We start from the raw sequence: 15,995 nt of genomic DNA on the forward strand, positions 1-15,995 counted from the left end.
TCATTTAAGGAATGCAACAGGTCTGGCGTGTTACGCCTTCAAAAAGAACTGAAAGTGAGAGGGACCTGCAATGCATTCTGGGATACTGGGAGAAGTTCTGGAAAGTTCTCTTAAAGGCACAGTATCCTATTTAAGCCACATAATGGCAGCCTATGGGGCTTGTCTGTCCATGCCTTCCTCTCTATCATTTCTGAGGGGGTTTGCAGTTAAAGCAATGGAAATCTGGACAGGCTTTGCTGTTTGTGGATTTTTGGTGGAATTTTCTAGTTGAAGTACTGGACAGTGTAGCCTGTGGATATAGGCTGCATTATTTGTCTTTACATTTTCTCTTAAGTGTCTTTGCAGTTCTGCAATTTTCTGACAACTTAAGAGATATTTTTGAATGCCGGGGTCCTCGCACATGGGCGGGACTATTCACTAGATTATGACTATAACAGAGATACCCCTACTACAGAACTGGAGTTACAGGACAGAAACTACTCCAACTCTTCCACTGCTCAGGTTAGGATGGGAGGCTTGGTTTCGGCTGCTTGCGCTGGTAGTCGCGGGACGCGGCACGGGTGCCCGCTCTCTCCTCTGCTGTTTGCCTGGGCCGTAGAACCCTTGGCGGCCCAGGCCCGGATGGGACGCTGCTACTCGGGCTGAATGTGCTTGATTCTATTCAATACATTGCGCCTTAAGCTGATGATCTGCTTATGTTTCTAGCAAATACGACTGACGCCCTTGCTGGTGCGAAGCATTTACTTCAGGAACTGGAGACTGTTTCGGGCCTCAGGTGAACTGGGCGAAGTCTTGCCTGTTCCCTGCTGCCCCTCTGGGCGGGGGGGATGGAGTGCAGTGGGAATATCGCTGCTTGCCGTACCTTGGGACCCACATTTACCCTAAGCCGGCTGACCTATTAGATCGTAATGTAGGTACAGCTATTCGGGGTCTTAAAGGTAGTCTGGAATTTTGGGGGACTTTACCTCTTTCAGTAGCAGGCCTATTGGCCCTTCTCAAAATTGTGGCTCTTCCTCGACTATTGTATTATTTTCAGACCCTACCAATTTGGATTCTAGCGTTGATCTTTAAACAACTTCAGTCAGTGGTCACGGGTTTTATTTGGGCAGCTGGCAGGCGACGGGTGGCCCTAAACACTTTGATGTGACCGAGAGCGGATGATGGTTTGGCAGTCCCTGACTTTGAGACATATTATTTGGCAGCTTAGTTGCAGTGCCTCAACCAAGCAGTGGCACTGGAATTTCGGGGTCCGGTTGAGCGGGAAAAGGGGCCAGTTTCGGGGCACGTATTATCGTCTATTATTCTACAACTGCCATTGCGGCTCCAGGCACTCTTTAATGAGCTATGAACGTTTCGGCTTTGCTGGAACCGGAGTCAGCGGAGGGCGCAGATTGAGTGACCCTATGCCCTAGCAATCCCTTTAACCATGTGTATTTCTCTCCCACATGGCGGTAAATGGACTGCATTGACTGGTTGGGAAGAGAAAGGGTTGCATATGTTAGGTGATCTGTATGACGACAGTGCCCTCCTCCCATTCGACACAGTGCGGGACAGGTATGGAGGATTATCTGTTATAGTCGGCGCTAGTTTCGGCCATCCAAAAACATTGGCAAGAAGGGTTATCAGAGCCACGGACCTCAATGGCATGCCAATACGTGGTAATGGCGGCTGGGACATTCAAAGCAGTAACTTGTTTATACAGGCGTATGATGCGTGAAGCGTTGACTCCACTGTGGGAACTGCAGCGCAAGTGGGAAGAGGACCTGGGTAAAGAGATCACAGAGAAGGTGTTTGCCGACTTGGTGGAGAGGGCATGGAAAAGTACTAGAAATGCCCAGTTTCAACTAGTGCACTTTTTTATACTGTATATGGCGTACCTCACCCCGGCTAAGATTAACACATACTTCCATACAAACACAGCACGGTGCCCACGATGCAGCACAGAGGGTGCGGACTTCCGTCTTATGCTGTGGAGTTGCGCGCAGTTGGGAACATATTGGGAGGAGGTGGTTGCGATATTGTCTGATATAACTGACAGGGAAATAGAACCCGATATAGGTACTTGTCTGCTCCACTGGTTTCCCCACACCTCCAAGATCACTAGCAAATTCTTGGACCTGGATCATCTACTGGCCAAAAGGGACATTACGGCACATTATAAGGCTAAGCGGGGTCCTAGCGTTCTGAGGTGGAGGGCGGAATTCCTTAGGTGGGCGGAATGCGAAGGTTCAGTTAGATTACAAATGGCTATCCGTGGGCACCACGACAAAGCATTGGCGTCCGTGAGGGCCTGGGAAGCACTGGTAGTCTTATTGAAAGCCCAGATACTGAGTCGGGGGCGAACTCGGCGTCAAGCACCCCGCCCGCTTCACCCTGATTAATACAGATCACATATCTGGTTAACGGTGACTGTCATAGTTATAGGTTTATTCCTCAATGGAGACTCGGTGTTCTCTGATGTTCATCTCATGATATTGGAGTTGCGAAGTGTTATGCCCATTCCTGAGGTTTTTTGTAATATTTGTTTTGTGAGACACACCGGGGGAGGGGGGTGGTATAAGAGGGTGGGTGGGTTTAGTTTTTGTCTTTTTTATTATTGGATGACTGCAGAGTTGTTTTTATACCAATTGCTGGTCAATGCTTTGTATTGCAAATGTATTCCTCCGTTCTTTGGTAATTATATGGTGTACGTTCCTGTAGGATTGATATCTACACTGCTTACCTGTGGGTATGTAATTGACATCTGACTGCGATCAGAGACTATTATCGTCCAGGAAGCTATTGTTAGCCTTTGTATTTTGTGCATAATTGGATGCGTTTGTTTGAAAAATCAATAAAAAATATATAAAAAATAAATAAATAAGTGTGCCTCTCCAAACACTGCTTCCCCAGTGTTCCTGCTGCAGCCAACCATTTTCCTTCTGGCAACAACAAAACCGATTAGATTTCAGAAGAGGCTCAGTTAAAGGAGAAGCCTTTAATGCTACCAACGCTATAGAGGGCATGCTGGCTAGTGCCCAGAAGTGTGAGGATCATTTCCTCTCAGGCTGCAAATGCACTCCTAGTGGTGGTCTCTCTGTCCATTGGAAGCTGTTTTTGTGCTTAATTCTTAGAGTGAGAGATCAGCTCCTGATAATGTCACCTCGGGCTATAATGCTACACACAGAAACGGTGGGGGAGAGCTTTGATGGCAATGCTCCTCTACAGCCCCTTGTGTCATAATCTGATGTAGAGACCGGGTGGGAGTATAGAAAGAAACTGGGTTGTATGGGTGCAGCGTGAGCCGGCTCCTGATGTTAGCTTGGAAGGCGTGCGGATCGATGTATTTCCCCAATAATATGCATCTGCAATGGTCCAGACTCTCGCTGCTGATGCTTTGGTTTCGCCTCCTAGTTGGTAGGGGACTGCATTTCATAACAGTAGGTCAGTTAATTCGGCTCATGAAGGCTGTGCCTCACCCAAAGGTTGGTCTCACTGAAAAACAATTGGCAGAGAAACGGACCCAATGTGTTGGAGCACCTCCGCTCAGGAAAAGGAACTGCCGCCCCAGATGACGAGACTTGAACTCCTGTGGCTAGGCCAGCCCTGGCGCAATCAGCCGCAAAAACACCTGAAAGCTACCTATGTGCCAGGCTAAACCTAGTTTTTGAAGCTCTGCAGAGAAATACATTTTTCAAGAAATCTAGGCTAAATAAACTAATGATGGACTCACTGTAGTTCACCAATCATATGCTATGTTTCTCAATAATTTACACATATTTGGTTCCTGTTTCGTAATATAAGACATTGTTGAATTCTTTTAAAGTAGCCAACACGTCTACATTATTGTGCCTGCAGTGGCGAATCATGAGCATGAAAACCAAGCATTCTCAAATACATTAGCCCTGGCATTAGCAAGCAGGTGTGATGGTTTTTTTTAATATTATTTTTTCAAGCATGTGCCACAAAAAATAAGAGAAGAAAAGAAAGACATTACCCCAAAACGTGGTGGCTATAATCTTGCAATAAAAATTTTACATTAAAAAAGAAAATTACCCATTAAATATAATTTTAACCGTACAAGTTTATTACATCCATGCAGGACGGCATACTTGGAACAGGTATAGTAACTCTTTACTTGTAATGTACATTGCAGGAAAATATGATGCTTATTGGCGCTAAGAAAACGTAACATGAAGACCGAGTTTAAACACACAAGTATGACGGAAAAAAAAATAAAGAACGGAAAGAAAAAAAACGTTGATTAAGTATCGCCCTCCATCAATGGCACTGAAGATCAATTTTTAGGCAGATGTGCACATGTGATCAGGCAAAATGGCACCACTCTGTGCAAGATAGCACATGGCTGAAGCCGATTGACCCATTGCCCATGCTGTAGCGTGCTGAAGCAGAATTTGAATGACAGTTTAACAGACAAGCAGATGAAGAGGGGACCTCCAAAAGATCACAATGTATATATTTATATGTATATTAATGTATTTTTCTTGGATTACGTTAGGCTGGCGAGAAAGATATAGCTTTTTCTAGGCAAGACCTAATAACGAGTATTATGGATCTTTAGTTTAAAAAAAAAAAAAAGATTTCATATGTCCTTGGCTAGGAAAGTCCTCATTTTATGTGAAAATGCTCAAGTATGTTATTATATAATCGCTAAGACAATGCGAAGTTTCACTTTAACATTTTGAACATTGAGTATTGCAACCAATGTGCTACCTTGAGATTATCTTTATATCATGCAGTGGCAGAGGCCTTAGGCCATGTTGTGAAATGTATACCAAAGACATAATCCTGTTTCTTGTCTTCACCTTAAGTTCATTGTGGACACATTAGGAGAATGTTTCCTGACATACATCAAACGTGCATGTGTGTAGTGAATGGCAGTTTTGCTTGTTGAACACACAATGTCTTTTTATCATTAATTTGATGATTCCTATCTTCTTTTCGTCCAAGTTTAAGGTAAATGTTAAGCATTATATAGGAACCATGAGACTTGTATTTTAAGTAGATTAATGTTCTGACTTTACTCAATTAAGATTGAAGTCAACAACCTGAGGTAGAAAATGTGTCCTGTGTCTTAACACATCATTAAGATGTTGTTTCAGTATGTAATCTGTGTCCGTTCCATACGTAATCTGTGTCTGCTTCATATGTAATCTATCAATTCCATGCACTGGAGTGCTACAACAACAGTTAAGAATCTTGTTGCACACCATTGGGAATGAAGGTACTCAAATTCTGGTATCTACTCCAAAGCTGAAGATATTTCTCATGTTTCTTGTAAATAGTGACAGGTAGCACCTTCTATATTATGAAAATTCAACATGTTCAGCAATATTTTGATATTTTTCAAAAAGATGCATTTTTAAATCTTTGTGCTCTAACGGTGGTTCCCAAACTGTGCGCCGCGGCTCCCCGGTGCGCCGTTAGGAGTTGCCAAGGGCACCGCGCACGATTTGGGAAAGAGCTTGTGCCGAGGTAGCAGCTAATGATGTGATAATTAAACATCTCCTTTACAAAGCCTTCGATCCCATGCAGTTCCACTGCTGGATGTGCCACGCTTCAACGAATCCCAACCTGGGGGGCGCTCACCTAGGGATGTTGATAGCAGGGTTGCACTCCCCTGGAGGGGCGTCAGAAGGAGGCGCTCTCATCTGATAGCACTGAAAGCAGGGGCGGCCTATGGCCAGCCAGGTTGGATGGCTGACAGCAGGGCCGCTATGGTGTTACTGCGCTCAAACAGCAGAATGCCACTTCGGTCAATTAACTCCTCACATTTGCCGAGTGTTTGCTATTGTAGAACTATTACACCGAACATGGTATTCAGTTGTGTTATGCTGTGTTATAAACTGATGCTCAGAGAGAGAATCAAAGTAACAGCACTTATCACTTGTCAGAAGTCCGTCTTTTGTCCTAGCCGGATATGGAAAGTATAAACACGTACTCTGGGTCTCTCTTGTGGGTTGAAGGAAGTGGTCAAAGTGCTTTAAAAAATCTATGTGTACTGAGATGCAATGTACAATGGGTGAGATTTGGGCGGGGTCAAAGCCATGGCTAAATAAACAAAATAATCTGTATTTCTTTTTTCTTTTACCATCAGATAACTACTTACTAAAAATAATGCACACTGAAAATGAAAAATAAACGCAAGCTAATTAATCAGTGGGAAATCGTACGGGGGACAGCAGGATGCTCACCAAGCACGAGCACTGACTGCAGAGGGCGCTCTCACCAATGACCCTGGGAACAGGGGGCATTCGCTCAGCTGGAAACAAAGTCAGCAGAGGGGCTCGCTCCCAAGGCGCTGGCAGGGGTGGCACTATCACCTGGGGCTTCGACCTCTAACCTTGAGAGACTGTCTGCAGGGGGCGCCTCCGACCAACCAGTTACAACAGAATCATGGGAAATAAAACATGTTTAAACAATCTTAGAATCTTAGACGGGAAGAACCGGTGTCCTGTGAAATGCTCCACTTTGCTGTGAGCAACAAGGATTGGCAAAGGCATCAGGTCTCACCTATGCGAGCTCTATTGGCTTTGTCAATTATTTTTGAGCCATGCTGTACAGCAGCACAGCTTCTGTGCTCCATTGTTAAAAGCAATGAGGGTGACAGGATACTAAAGGGGAGGGGGGAATTAGGATGTGAAGTAGGATGTGGCGCTAAGGCAGAGCTGCCATCCTCAGAACTGGGGTATCTGGTTTGAGTCTCAGCATCAGCTCAACGTCCTCTGGATCTGGGCCAATCACTCAATCACCTTTTCTTTCCAAAAATAGAAAAACGTGAAGTTGTTCAGTGTAAACAGTGCTCATTTGAAGCGCTAAAAAAAAGAAAAAATATGAATTTGTGGAATGTCACTGGTGCTCCTGTAAAGCGCTGATACCTTCAAGTCCAGTTCACGCTATAAAATAAAAAGCCAAAAAAAGAAGAAATGGTACATTAATCACAGCACGAGCAGCCAATGGACACTAATTAACATTAATTAATCTGTACTTTGGTCATGCGCTCGCAAACAAAACAAAGTGACGCCTCAAATATTCTGCCGAATTAGAAGGCAGCAAAAAAAGAGTGATAAGGATGCCAAAAAATGTTAAGTAATGGGTGGGCTAAACGCCCCATTTTAGAGGTTTTTTTTTAGACACAAGTGTTCATCACCATAGCGCGCTGCCTGCAAGCGAGACCTAAAAAACGGCTTACATCCACCCACCGGTAAAAAAAAGTGACATGATGGGGAGCCATGGCCAACTGCCAATTAGGTCGAGGGAGCCACAGGTCGAAAAAGTTTTGGAACCACCGAGGGAAAGTATAGCAGGTTAGATCTATTAGTGGATGAATACTTTTTTTCATCTTCTCATCAACAAAAGAATGCCACTGTGTTCCTACAGGAGGCTTTTCCCTGACAGGATAAATGAATGGCTCGTGTGGAGCAAGTGGAAACAGAGCAGAGTGAAAATTCGTTCAGAGGGAGTGAGATCATTTATAAAATGCATATCGGTGACTCAGAGACTCATCCGTTGGTGCTACTTATTACCTTACTCAAGTTGGTGTCTATAGTAGTGCTTAAAATGAATTCTGAGACCTTCTAAATTGCACCACTTCTTAAACTATGCAGGAGGTTCCACATTAGGAAGCAATCATGAAACATTTCTTCTCTACAGTTTGCCTTTGTGATCTGGATGCTGATTTCCTGCGGTGACTGATGAGCTAACTAGATAGGAAGCTTGCTCTGTGTGGCTTTTTATAGGGAGAAGAAATTGCGTTTCACCAAGATTATCAAACCTGTGATTACAGTGGTTAGGGGAGTAAGACTAGTTAGGCATTCAGCAACATCTTCCTCCTCAAAGCAGTGCAGCTCATCACTGAACAGCTCTGATTGCAAAGATTAGAATCAACAAGAATTTTATGGTTAAATGTGTTTATTTTAAACATATGACCTTCGCTTTTTTCATTGCTTACTTAAGAGTGATTGACTAACCATTCTACGCCAGACAGTTAGAGCCGGACTCATATTTTTTTAATCTTTATTGCAATTGTTAATTATTTCCTGTATCAGTCTCTCCTATGGTAAAGTTAATTGTTTCCCATCCTCGTGGTCTTTGTACTATTATGCAATATGGTGAAAAGATCAAAAGACTGGCCGTCCTCCTAGTGTCACTGAAAGCATCTGGGCGCATATGGTAGTAGCAGGAGCATTATACAGTGGTACTCCATGTTGAGGAAAGACACAGCTGCCTTAATCCTCACCAGCCTTCTGTTGTGTACAGCGTTGATGCTGTGCCAAGATAACCTTTGTAAGGAATGTCTGTCCATCTTGATTTATACACCCTGCTTGTGAACCAGCAGAGAGACATGAGGATGAAGTGTGAAAGGCTGGGCATTGATGCTAATAGGCGGGTTGCTTGTAGAAGGGTGATGGAATACAATTTTCAGCCAATTTAGGATTTTTTTTCTTTTTACGGGCAGGTTATTTACTTTCATACAGCACTTCATGGGCCAGGTGCTTCACATAATAAAAAGGCTTGCTTAAGTGAGCAGCAGGTGCTGTAAATTAATACATCTCCTAAACCATGTTTTTTTTATTATTAATTTATGCTTAAAATGAATGTAGACACAATGTTCCCGTGTGATTTAACATCGGCTGGCTTTATTGGTTTAATTAATCTTATGTTATCTGTCCTTTTCTTAAGCATAACATAGGTTCTATCCTTTACCTTTTGATTCTGGGAATATTCAGCCACTTTCTGGAAATCCAATTTGGGTGGGCAGAGCATTTATGTTTAATTGGCTTTTCGTGCTTCTTGCTGAGAATAAGAAGTCCTGCAAAAAACGATTACTTATGACCTAAAACCGAACTCATGTGGCCTAGCAGATACCCAGTTGTGTGGGGTAAATGTCTCCGTGGCTGTTTGTATCAATGATCGGGTCAGTGAATATAATTCTGAGATTACGATGGTGATATATTCTATTGAATTTTTAGCTCAATATATTGGGGAGTTTTAAAAACTATCCCCATAATTATGTGACATTTGGAAACTGAATAGGGACCCTATAATGTGAAAGTGAACCGAAACAATCTCAGTATACAAAAAGCTTGATGCCTTGAAGATAGCCACTGGAAGTAAAACATGTCTTACTCTTATGAAACCCTTATATTTTCAGAGTTGTTTCAACAAACTGGTCTAGAGCTCTCATTTTCTTTAAAAGAAATCTGCGACATGCGTTTTAATATGCTTTTTGATTTTTTATTTAAAAAAGTACAAATACAAAAAATGGCAAAATGCACAGAAATAAAAAATATGGGAAAATAGATTTTTCATTTTTATATAGAATAAAGAAATTTCTGTTTAGAGGACAGTTCACAGCAGGGACATCCCATTTTTTTATACAGATGCATCTAAATTACTTGACTCCAAGGGAGGAGCATGAGGATAAACTTGCAATACTTCCTAGTGTGTTACTATGTTTGTATATGGTGAGGCTTCACAGTCGGAACGCTTTATTTTACTTTGGGTACTGTTCATCTACGATTACTACTACGTGGTGGGTAGAGGAATGTCTGCACGTACTCGTTTGAATCTGTGATTTCTTTATAACATGTTTCATCTCTTGTAGTTTTTAGCATATCAATTTACGCAGTTAATGTCAACCTTGGTCCTACTTTTCCATAGGTGTAAGTTGCCATGTGTATGGTAGGCCTGGCAGGGAGCAGCACCAGTGTAACTGTTTATTCCATAAAAGCATTCTGTTGGCATTCTGCACAAGGAGCCCTATCACTATACTAAAGTGGTCTGCATTTACTACTTTCACTGTAGCAGCTCACACAGAATCTGTGTAAGTGTGGGATTGGGGCTTTTCCTCTTAGTGGAAGAATATACTGAGCCCTCGGTGAGGTGGTTGCCAGATGTGTGTTTGGGAGAAGTTTAAATTCAAGGCTCACTATGCCAGCAGACTAAAGCTAGACTGAATTCTACACACACACACACTCACACTCTCTCTCTCCCCCTCTCTCCCCCTCTCTCTCCCCCTCTCTCTCTCTCTCTCTCCCCTCTCTCCCCCTCTCTCTCCCTCTCCTTCCCTCTCTTTCCCTCTCTTTCCCTCTCTTCCCTCTCTTTCCCTCACGCTCTTCCTTCTCTTTCCCTCACGCTCTTCCTTCTCTTTCCCTCAGCCTCTTCCTTCTCTTTCCCCCTCTCTTCCCCTCTCTCTCTTCCCTCTTTCCCTCTCTCTTCCCTCTTTCCCTCTCTCTTCCCTCTTTCCCTCTCTCTTCCCTCTCTCTCTCCTTCCCGCCCCCCCACGTGGGGATAAATACATGCCAACTGTGTAGGCTTGCGATTTACCTTACCAATTCTAAGTAAATTGGCCATCACCCAGCTCCTATATCTTAATTTATTGGATAGGGAACATGTTCCTGTGCTGTCAACTTACTCTCAGGGAACACCAACTTCATTTAGAATTGGTGAAGTTATAAAAACAAAGCCAGTCACTTATGGAAGGTAATAGTATACTTAGTTATAGGGGCTTTTAGCCAGCCCTCTTCATCTTTTTTTTTTTTTTTTTTTTTTTTGTCTTTCACATTTTTCTTTCACCGATTGCAGCATACTGGCTGGAACTCTGGGTCTCCCGCTGCGGGCAATGGCTAGCTTCACTCTGAGTGACTGCATCGCGCTCTTTCACAAGGAGCCTATACTCGCATACAAAAGTAGTTATCTTCATTTCCAGGGACTACAATGGCAATCTGAGTTTATTGAGATTCTAAAATATATTTTTGCCATTTTATTTTATATTGGTGATGGCCTGGCAGCTTCCCCAACATTTAAGTTTTACAAATTTTAGACAAAATAAGCATTGACAAAGCCAAAATGTTGGCAAACGACGCCAGATCGGTTGACTTTGCAGTTAATTAGTTGTCTGGTGTCAAGTACGTGCTGTTCTAGGTTGCCCCACTTACAAAAACATTCAGTGCGCTGTATCCACGTTGCTAAATTGGATTTTTCATCACTGCTACTCACTCGAGGCACGACTTCGCAAAGCAGACGTTCATGAATTGGAATATAATCACATTTTGTGCCACAGTCAACAGCTGGTTCCACTTTTGAACGGTGACAGGAATCTGATTCTGCCTTTTTTTTTCTCCCTCACGTCATCTCGAATCAAAACATGATGCCATTCTCAGTTCCCAGGCAATTGCATCACTCCTGCTTTAATGTGCATTTCTTGTCAATCTGTGTTCGTGGATGAGATGTTAACGTGGTCCTGCAAGAGGAGACAAAGTGGTGCAAGAGTCCTGCCAGTCAAGAACATTGCTAGGTCCCATTCCAAGCCTAAGACTGAATTAATGGCCTGCCTTACATTTTGATTTTGGCGTTGTGTGTTCCTTACACCTAGTCTTATTGATGTGAACACTAACTCGTAAAGAATGTAGCTCGTTGAGTGAGGTCATCTCTGAGATTCAGCTCTTGTTTGGAACCGTAAAATGGGACCTTTAAGAATCACAACTGTCAGCGCACATACATGTGTGAAGTACGTGACAGTGACTGCCACAACATGCCGGGCATCTGGGGGGTGAGATGGCCGCTGCTTACTGGCTTCATTGCCTTGCCCCAACAAGGGCACTGTACATTTTATTATTTCTTTTAATAAACAGCTTTATTGGCATTTCCAAAAGTAGATGTTCAACATGAAGAAATAGCACGTGCACCATCACTATGCCAAAACTATCCAGAGTGGTGGGTACAGTATAGTATAACTTGGGTTTACCATGGATGACCACATGAATCAAAGCAGGTAAAACTAAGCATAGAAGTCGCTCATGTATGATAATGTTAGACATCCACAAGCCACACACCTTTCTTATTTAAGCAAGCAACGGCCTGACAAAATGAAGTTTGCAAAATAATATACCTCTCTTGCTGCATATGGGTCTAAGCGCTACCTCAGGAGCGTCCTTTATACACCTGTTTAGTGCAGTGCACCTCTTAGCAATAAACAGCCCCAAATGTGTAAAGCTTTTTTCCAGTAGGCCTAATAATGCAGTTCTTTGGGTCAGGGTGAACTGCCTTCCACAACATCAGATCCCTGACCTACTTACCACATCAGATCTCTGACCTACTTGCCACAAAAGCTAGGAATTGCGCTACACTCCCATACTCCATTTGAGAATTCACCTTGTTCTGTGAGCTACGGTCAAAGCTTTTTAAATGTGTAATTTATGGTGACCTTATTTATATGAATTAATAATTTTGATGATGCATGTAGTCGTAACTAATTGGTTAATTAATGATGTTGCACGTGAAACAACATTAATACATGTTTTAGAATAGTGATTAATAGTGTATTATGGCTGTGCCACATATTCATTGTGAGACACCATTTAATGAAAATGGATGCCGTTTTTGGTGTTCTGCTCATCCTGTCCCTGCTCCTGTCCTCTCCCAGTCAGTGAGCTGCTGCTGGTTTTTTCTCCTCACAGTTTCCGTGGAGCACAGAGTGCTGTGTCATAGGGGATAACTGTCCTTAGAACGTTTGTATTGTGAATGAAACTTTCCACCATGTTCTTTTTGTATCAGTTTGAAGGACTGTAGAGCATTTTGTATGAATCTTTGTCTGTGAAATGTTTCACACTGAATTCTACATCTCCAGAGAGCAGTTGCCGAGAAAGCAAAGAGAAGATTTCTCTTACCTTAAGAAATTAGTTAGTGCTAAGTGTTATTAGTTATGACAAATGTGTTTCTGATTTGTCCAGTTTGATCTATCCATGATCATGTCATAATGAATCTGCAGTTTTACTAAATGTTTGCATATAAAATATGTGTAACACCTGGCTTGAACGGTTCGGGTGACTTATAATTTTCCTCCCGAGACTCAGTCCGATTTACTTGAGACTTTCTCTCCTTGCTAAGAATGCTGTTAACACTCTTTATGAGTTTGACTCTTAGAACGGCGAGGGATTTAACTGCTTAACTAGAGACTATTATGTTTTCAGATTTGTTACTATATACCTGACTCTTCATGGCATTTACAGCATTTTTCTGTCTCACTTATATAAAGAATTTTGTAATATTTTAACTGGTTTTATGATCTAGAACGTAGTTATTGAGTGGTTCCAGGTTCCTTTTTGATTCGTACTCTGCTAGTTAATTGTCAGTGATTGTGGAGGGTGGTGGCTCTTACCGCTAGATCAATGGAAACTGACCCGAACTGCTTTGGGTAAAAACCGGGGTGTCCTGGGGATTAGTAGATTATTGAGGTTGGGCTCCCACATTCCCATAACTAATGGTTTGAGCTGTCGCTCTGTATTCGCCAGAGTTGTACCCTTTTCTGGTCTACTTTCTGTAAATGATTTGTAATAGCCAGTATTGTGCAGAATTAAATGTTTTCCTCGGTTCTAGCAGCACATCTCTCCGGTCTTAGTCAGGCAGCTGCCCCTGCCTCAGCTTGCACATTTATCTGAATTTAGCAAATGCATCAGAGTAATGGCAGTTTGGTCGTTATGAAGGAGATAGGATTAGAACACAGAAGATCCTACCACTGTATTGAGCACTGTACCAACGCTTCACAGACATTTTATCGGCCTTACGGCCTTCTCACCAAAGCAGTGATAGCAGCTCAGTGTGACGTAAATACATAGACTACCAAAGCACCCTAAAAAACATATTTTATCTTCATGTGGTTTTGTTTTTTCCTTCTAGCCTCTTGTATTGCATTCTTGCTCACTCTTTATGTAGTCTTGTTTTTTTGTTTTTTTTTAGCTTTGGCAAGCAGTCCGGAGGCAAGCGAGGCTGCGAGTGCATTGTGCTGGAGCCCTCGGAAATGATTGTGGTAAGAAGAGCTATTCTGCACTTTCTGATGTGGCTGATGCTTTTTTTGAGACATGTCTACATGCTTTTTTGAGCCCGTTAGCATTTCCTTTTTCTTATGTGTTTTTGCAAAGCAGTGTCAGCCACGTCTAGGAGGTGTAACACACAAAGCCTTTGCCAAAGTCAGAGGTGCCAATAATTATATGATGCTGTCTGTGCTGTCCGTATCAGTGTGCTCCAGTTGTATGGTCCGGCAGTGGTGCTGTGTTGCACCAGAATATATGACTGTATTCTGCAAGCCAGAATCACGCTGCGCCTTCACAGCGCCATCATTAGAACAAATGCGTCTTCAGTACGCATTCATTCAGCACACAAGTTGTTATAACGATTTACCTTAGAGGGGCGCTGGATTTTGGAATAGGTTAATTTACTATTTCAACTCCATTATGTGCAACAGTAGGGAAAGTGTTGGAATTCAAATCCAGCACCAATGCGCCCCCTAAGGCAAGTCATTATAACGACTTGCGTGCTAAACAAATGCGTACTAAAGACGTGTTCGTTCTTTTGTCCGTGCTGTAAAGGCACAGAGGATTCCGGCTTCGGTTTGAAAGACATTATCTTTTGCACTGTCAGGCTGTCAGATCCACCCACAAATCTTCCAATTTTGGGATGCCTCAAAATTCCTTGTTTAACTTTGAGTCTCCATTTTCACTCTGATCATCAGGGAGTATCGGTGGTCGCTTTAAGGGGTCTGCGCTGTGAAAGACAGTAGGACGCATGTGTGCAGCAAGGCAGGCCATCTAGGTGAATGTTATAATGGTTGTCACTAGCCAACAGATGGATTGTGTGACTCTAATCCTGCTTATGAAATCCGCAGTCCACTTTTACTATGAAGTAACCGAGTTTACTGTGATAGATGAGTTAAGAGTGAAGGTGAATTGTCTAAAGGTTACGTGGAAACCCGTGACCAACACAATGATTCATCTAGATGGATTGGGGCTTCATACAACTATCCATCAATTATTGCATTACATCTGCTTTAATCTAATTTGCTTCTCTCCTTTAAAAGGTGGTTTTACATCTTGGTCTGGAATGTCTTGTTCAGTACTGATGCAATTGTAAAAGGTTGTCTTTAACCTGTGGATTTTATGCAGAAAAAAACAAAAAGAAGCTGAGGGAAGTGTAAGCTTTGGGAATACAAATAAATAAAAAAAGTTAATATCAGTTGGGATTCAATGCATAGATTTATGCCGATGAGCAGTGGCAATTGCATGGATAATGGATAATAGACCAATTACCAGTCTTCATAGTTTATCCAGATCTCTGTTTTAGTATACCCTGGGTCGCTGGAAATAAATAATCAATTAGTGAGAATTTCCAGAGGTATTTTTAATTCTCACCATTTCACCACACACACACACCAAAAATCCAGCTCCGCTGTAATCTGGCGTCGCTGCACAGCTGGGTAGCATTTGGCTACTCAGCTGGGAACCCGATGATGAAGCATGCCACCAACTAGGTTGGTGGGTGAGGGTTCTTCTAACAAACCCTAGTGGTGCCTGGCACTACAAGCATTACAGAATCATCAGTTTTGGGTCCATCTAAGTTGGTTTTGATATATGTACCGAGGGACAGGGACGGTCCCACTTAACAGTCCTTGCTCTCCATGTGGTTTTTCCTAATTGCATAGATAAGCCTGATGTTAAGTGACGGCTACAAAACGTTTTTATATTTGAAGGTAGAAGACTCGCACCGATATCCTGAATTATAACAGTGCTGCAGCTTTACTGTGGCAACTTTCCCAATGAGAAGGGTCCTTATAGAACAGCAGCTGCCCCTTGGGTGGCTTTCTCAAGATATCCCATGTATTGTCTTTCTGCTGTGTTACAGAAGTTCTGAATAGCTCCTTTACTGGTGGCCAGTCTGAAAGCAAGTCTTACAGTGTATTACAGCTCAGCAGATTCACAAAGACAGCATTTCCAGGACCGTAAGTTATTCTAAGAGTAGATGGACAGCTAGATTGTCGAGTTAAATGCTTCTGTCATTGGTGTGAGACCTGCAGATCAGTTTCGGATTCAGGCATTCCAGTTCAGAGCATCCTTGTAAAGAGGCAGACTATTAAACTGCAAAGCTGCGGAAGCAACTGCTATATAATTATTAGTGGGATAAATGTTTTTTTAATCAAAGCAGTGTATTGTTGAGCACAA

General features: G+C 42.6%; 1 protein-coding gene across 6 annotated transcripts in view; it reads left to right on the plus strand.

Moving 5' to 3' along the window:
• Window positions 1–15,995, plus strand: part of RAPGEF6 (Rap guanine nucleotide exchange factor 6) — an 885,786-nt gene that overhangs the window by 361,409 nt on the left and 508,382 nt on the right. For all 6 annotated transcript variants that reach the window (XM_078653140.1, XM_078653141.1, XM_078653136.1 and 3 more), the window contains exon 5: window positions 13,741–13,810. In XM_078653140.1, the coding sequence (XP_078509266.1) occupies window positions 13,741–13,810 (70 nt within the window). The remainder of the gene's footprint in view (window positions 1–13,740; window positions 13,811–15,995) is intronic.

The sequence above is a fragment of the Lissotriton helveticus genome, chromosome 7 (genome assembly GCF_964261635.1).
Source record: "Lissotriton helveticus chromosome 7, aLisHel1.1, whole genome shotgun sequence".
Lineage (NCBI taxonomy): Eukaryota > Metazoa > Chordata > Amphibia > Caudata > Salamandridae > Lissotriton > Lissotriton helveticus.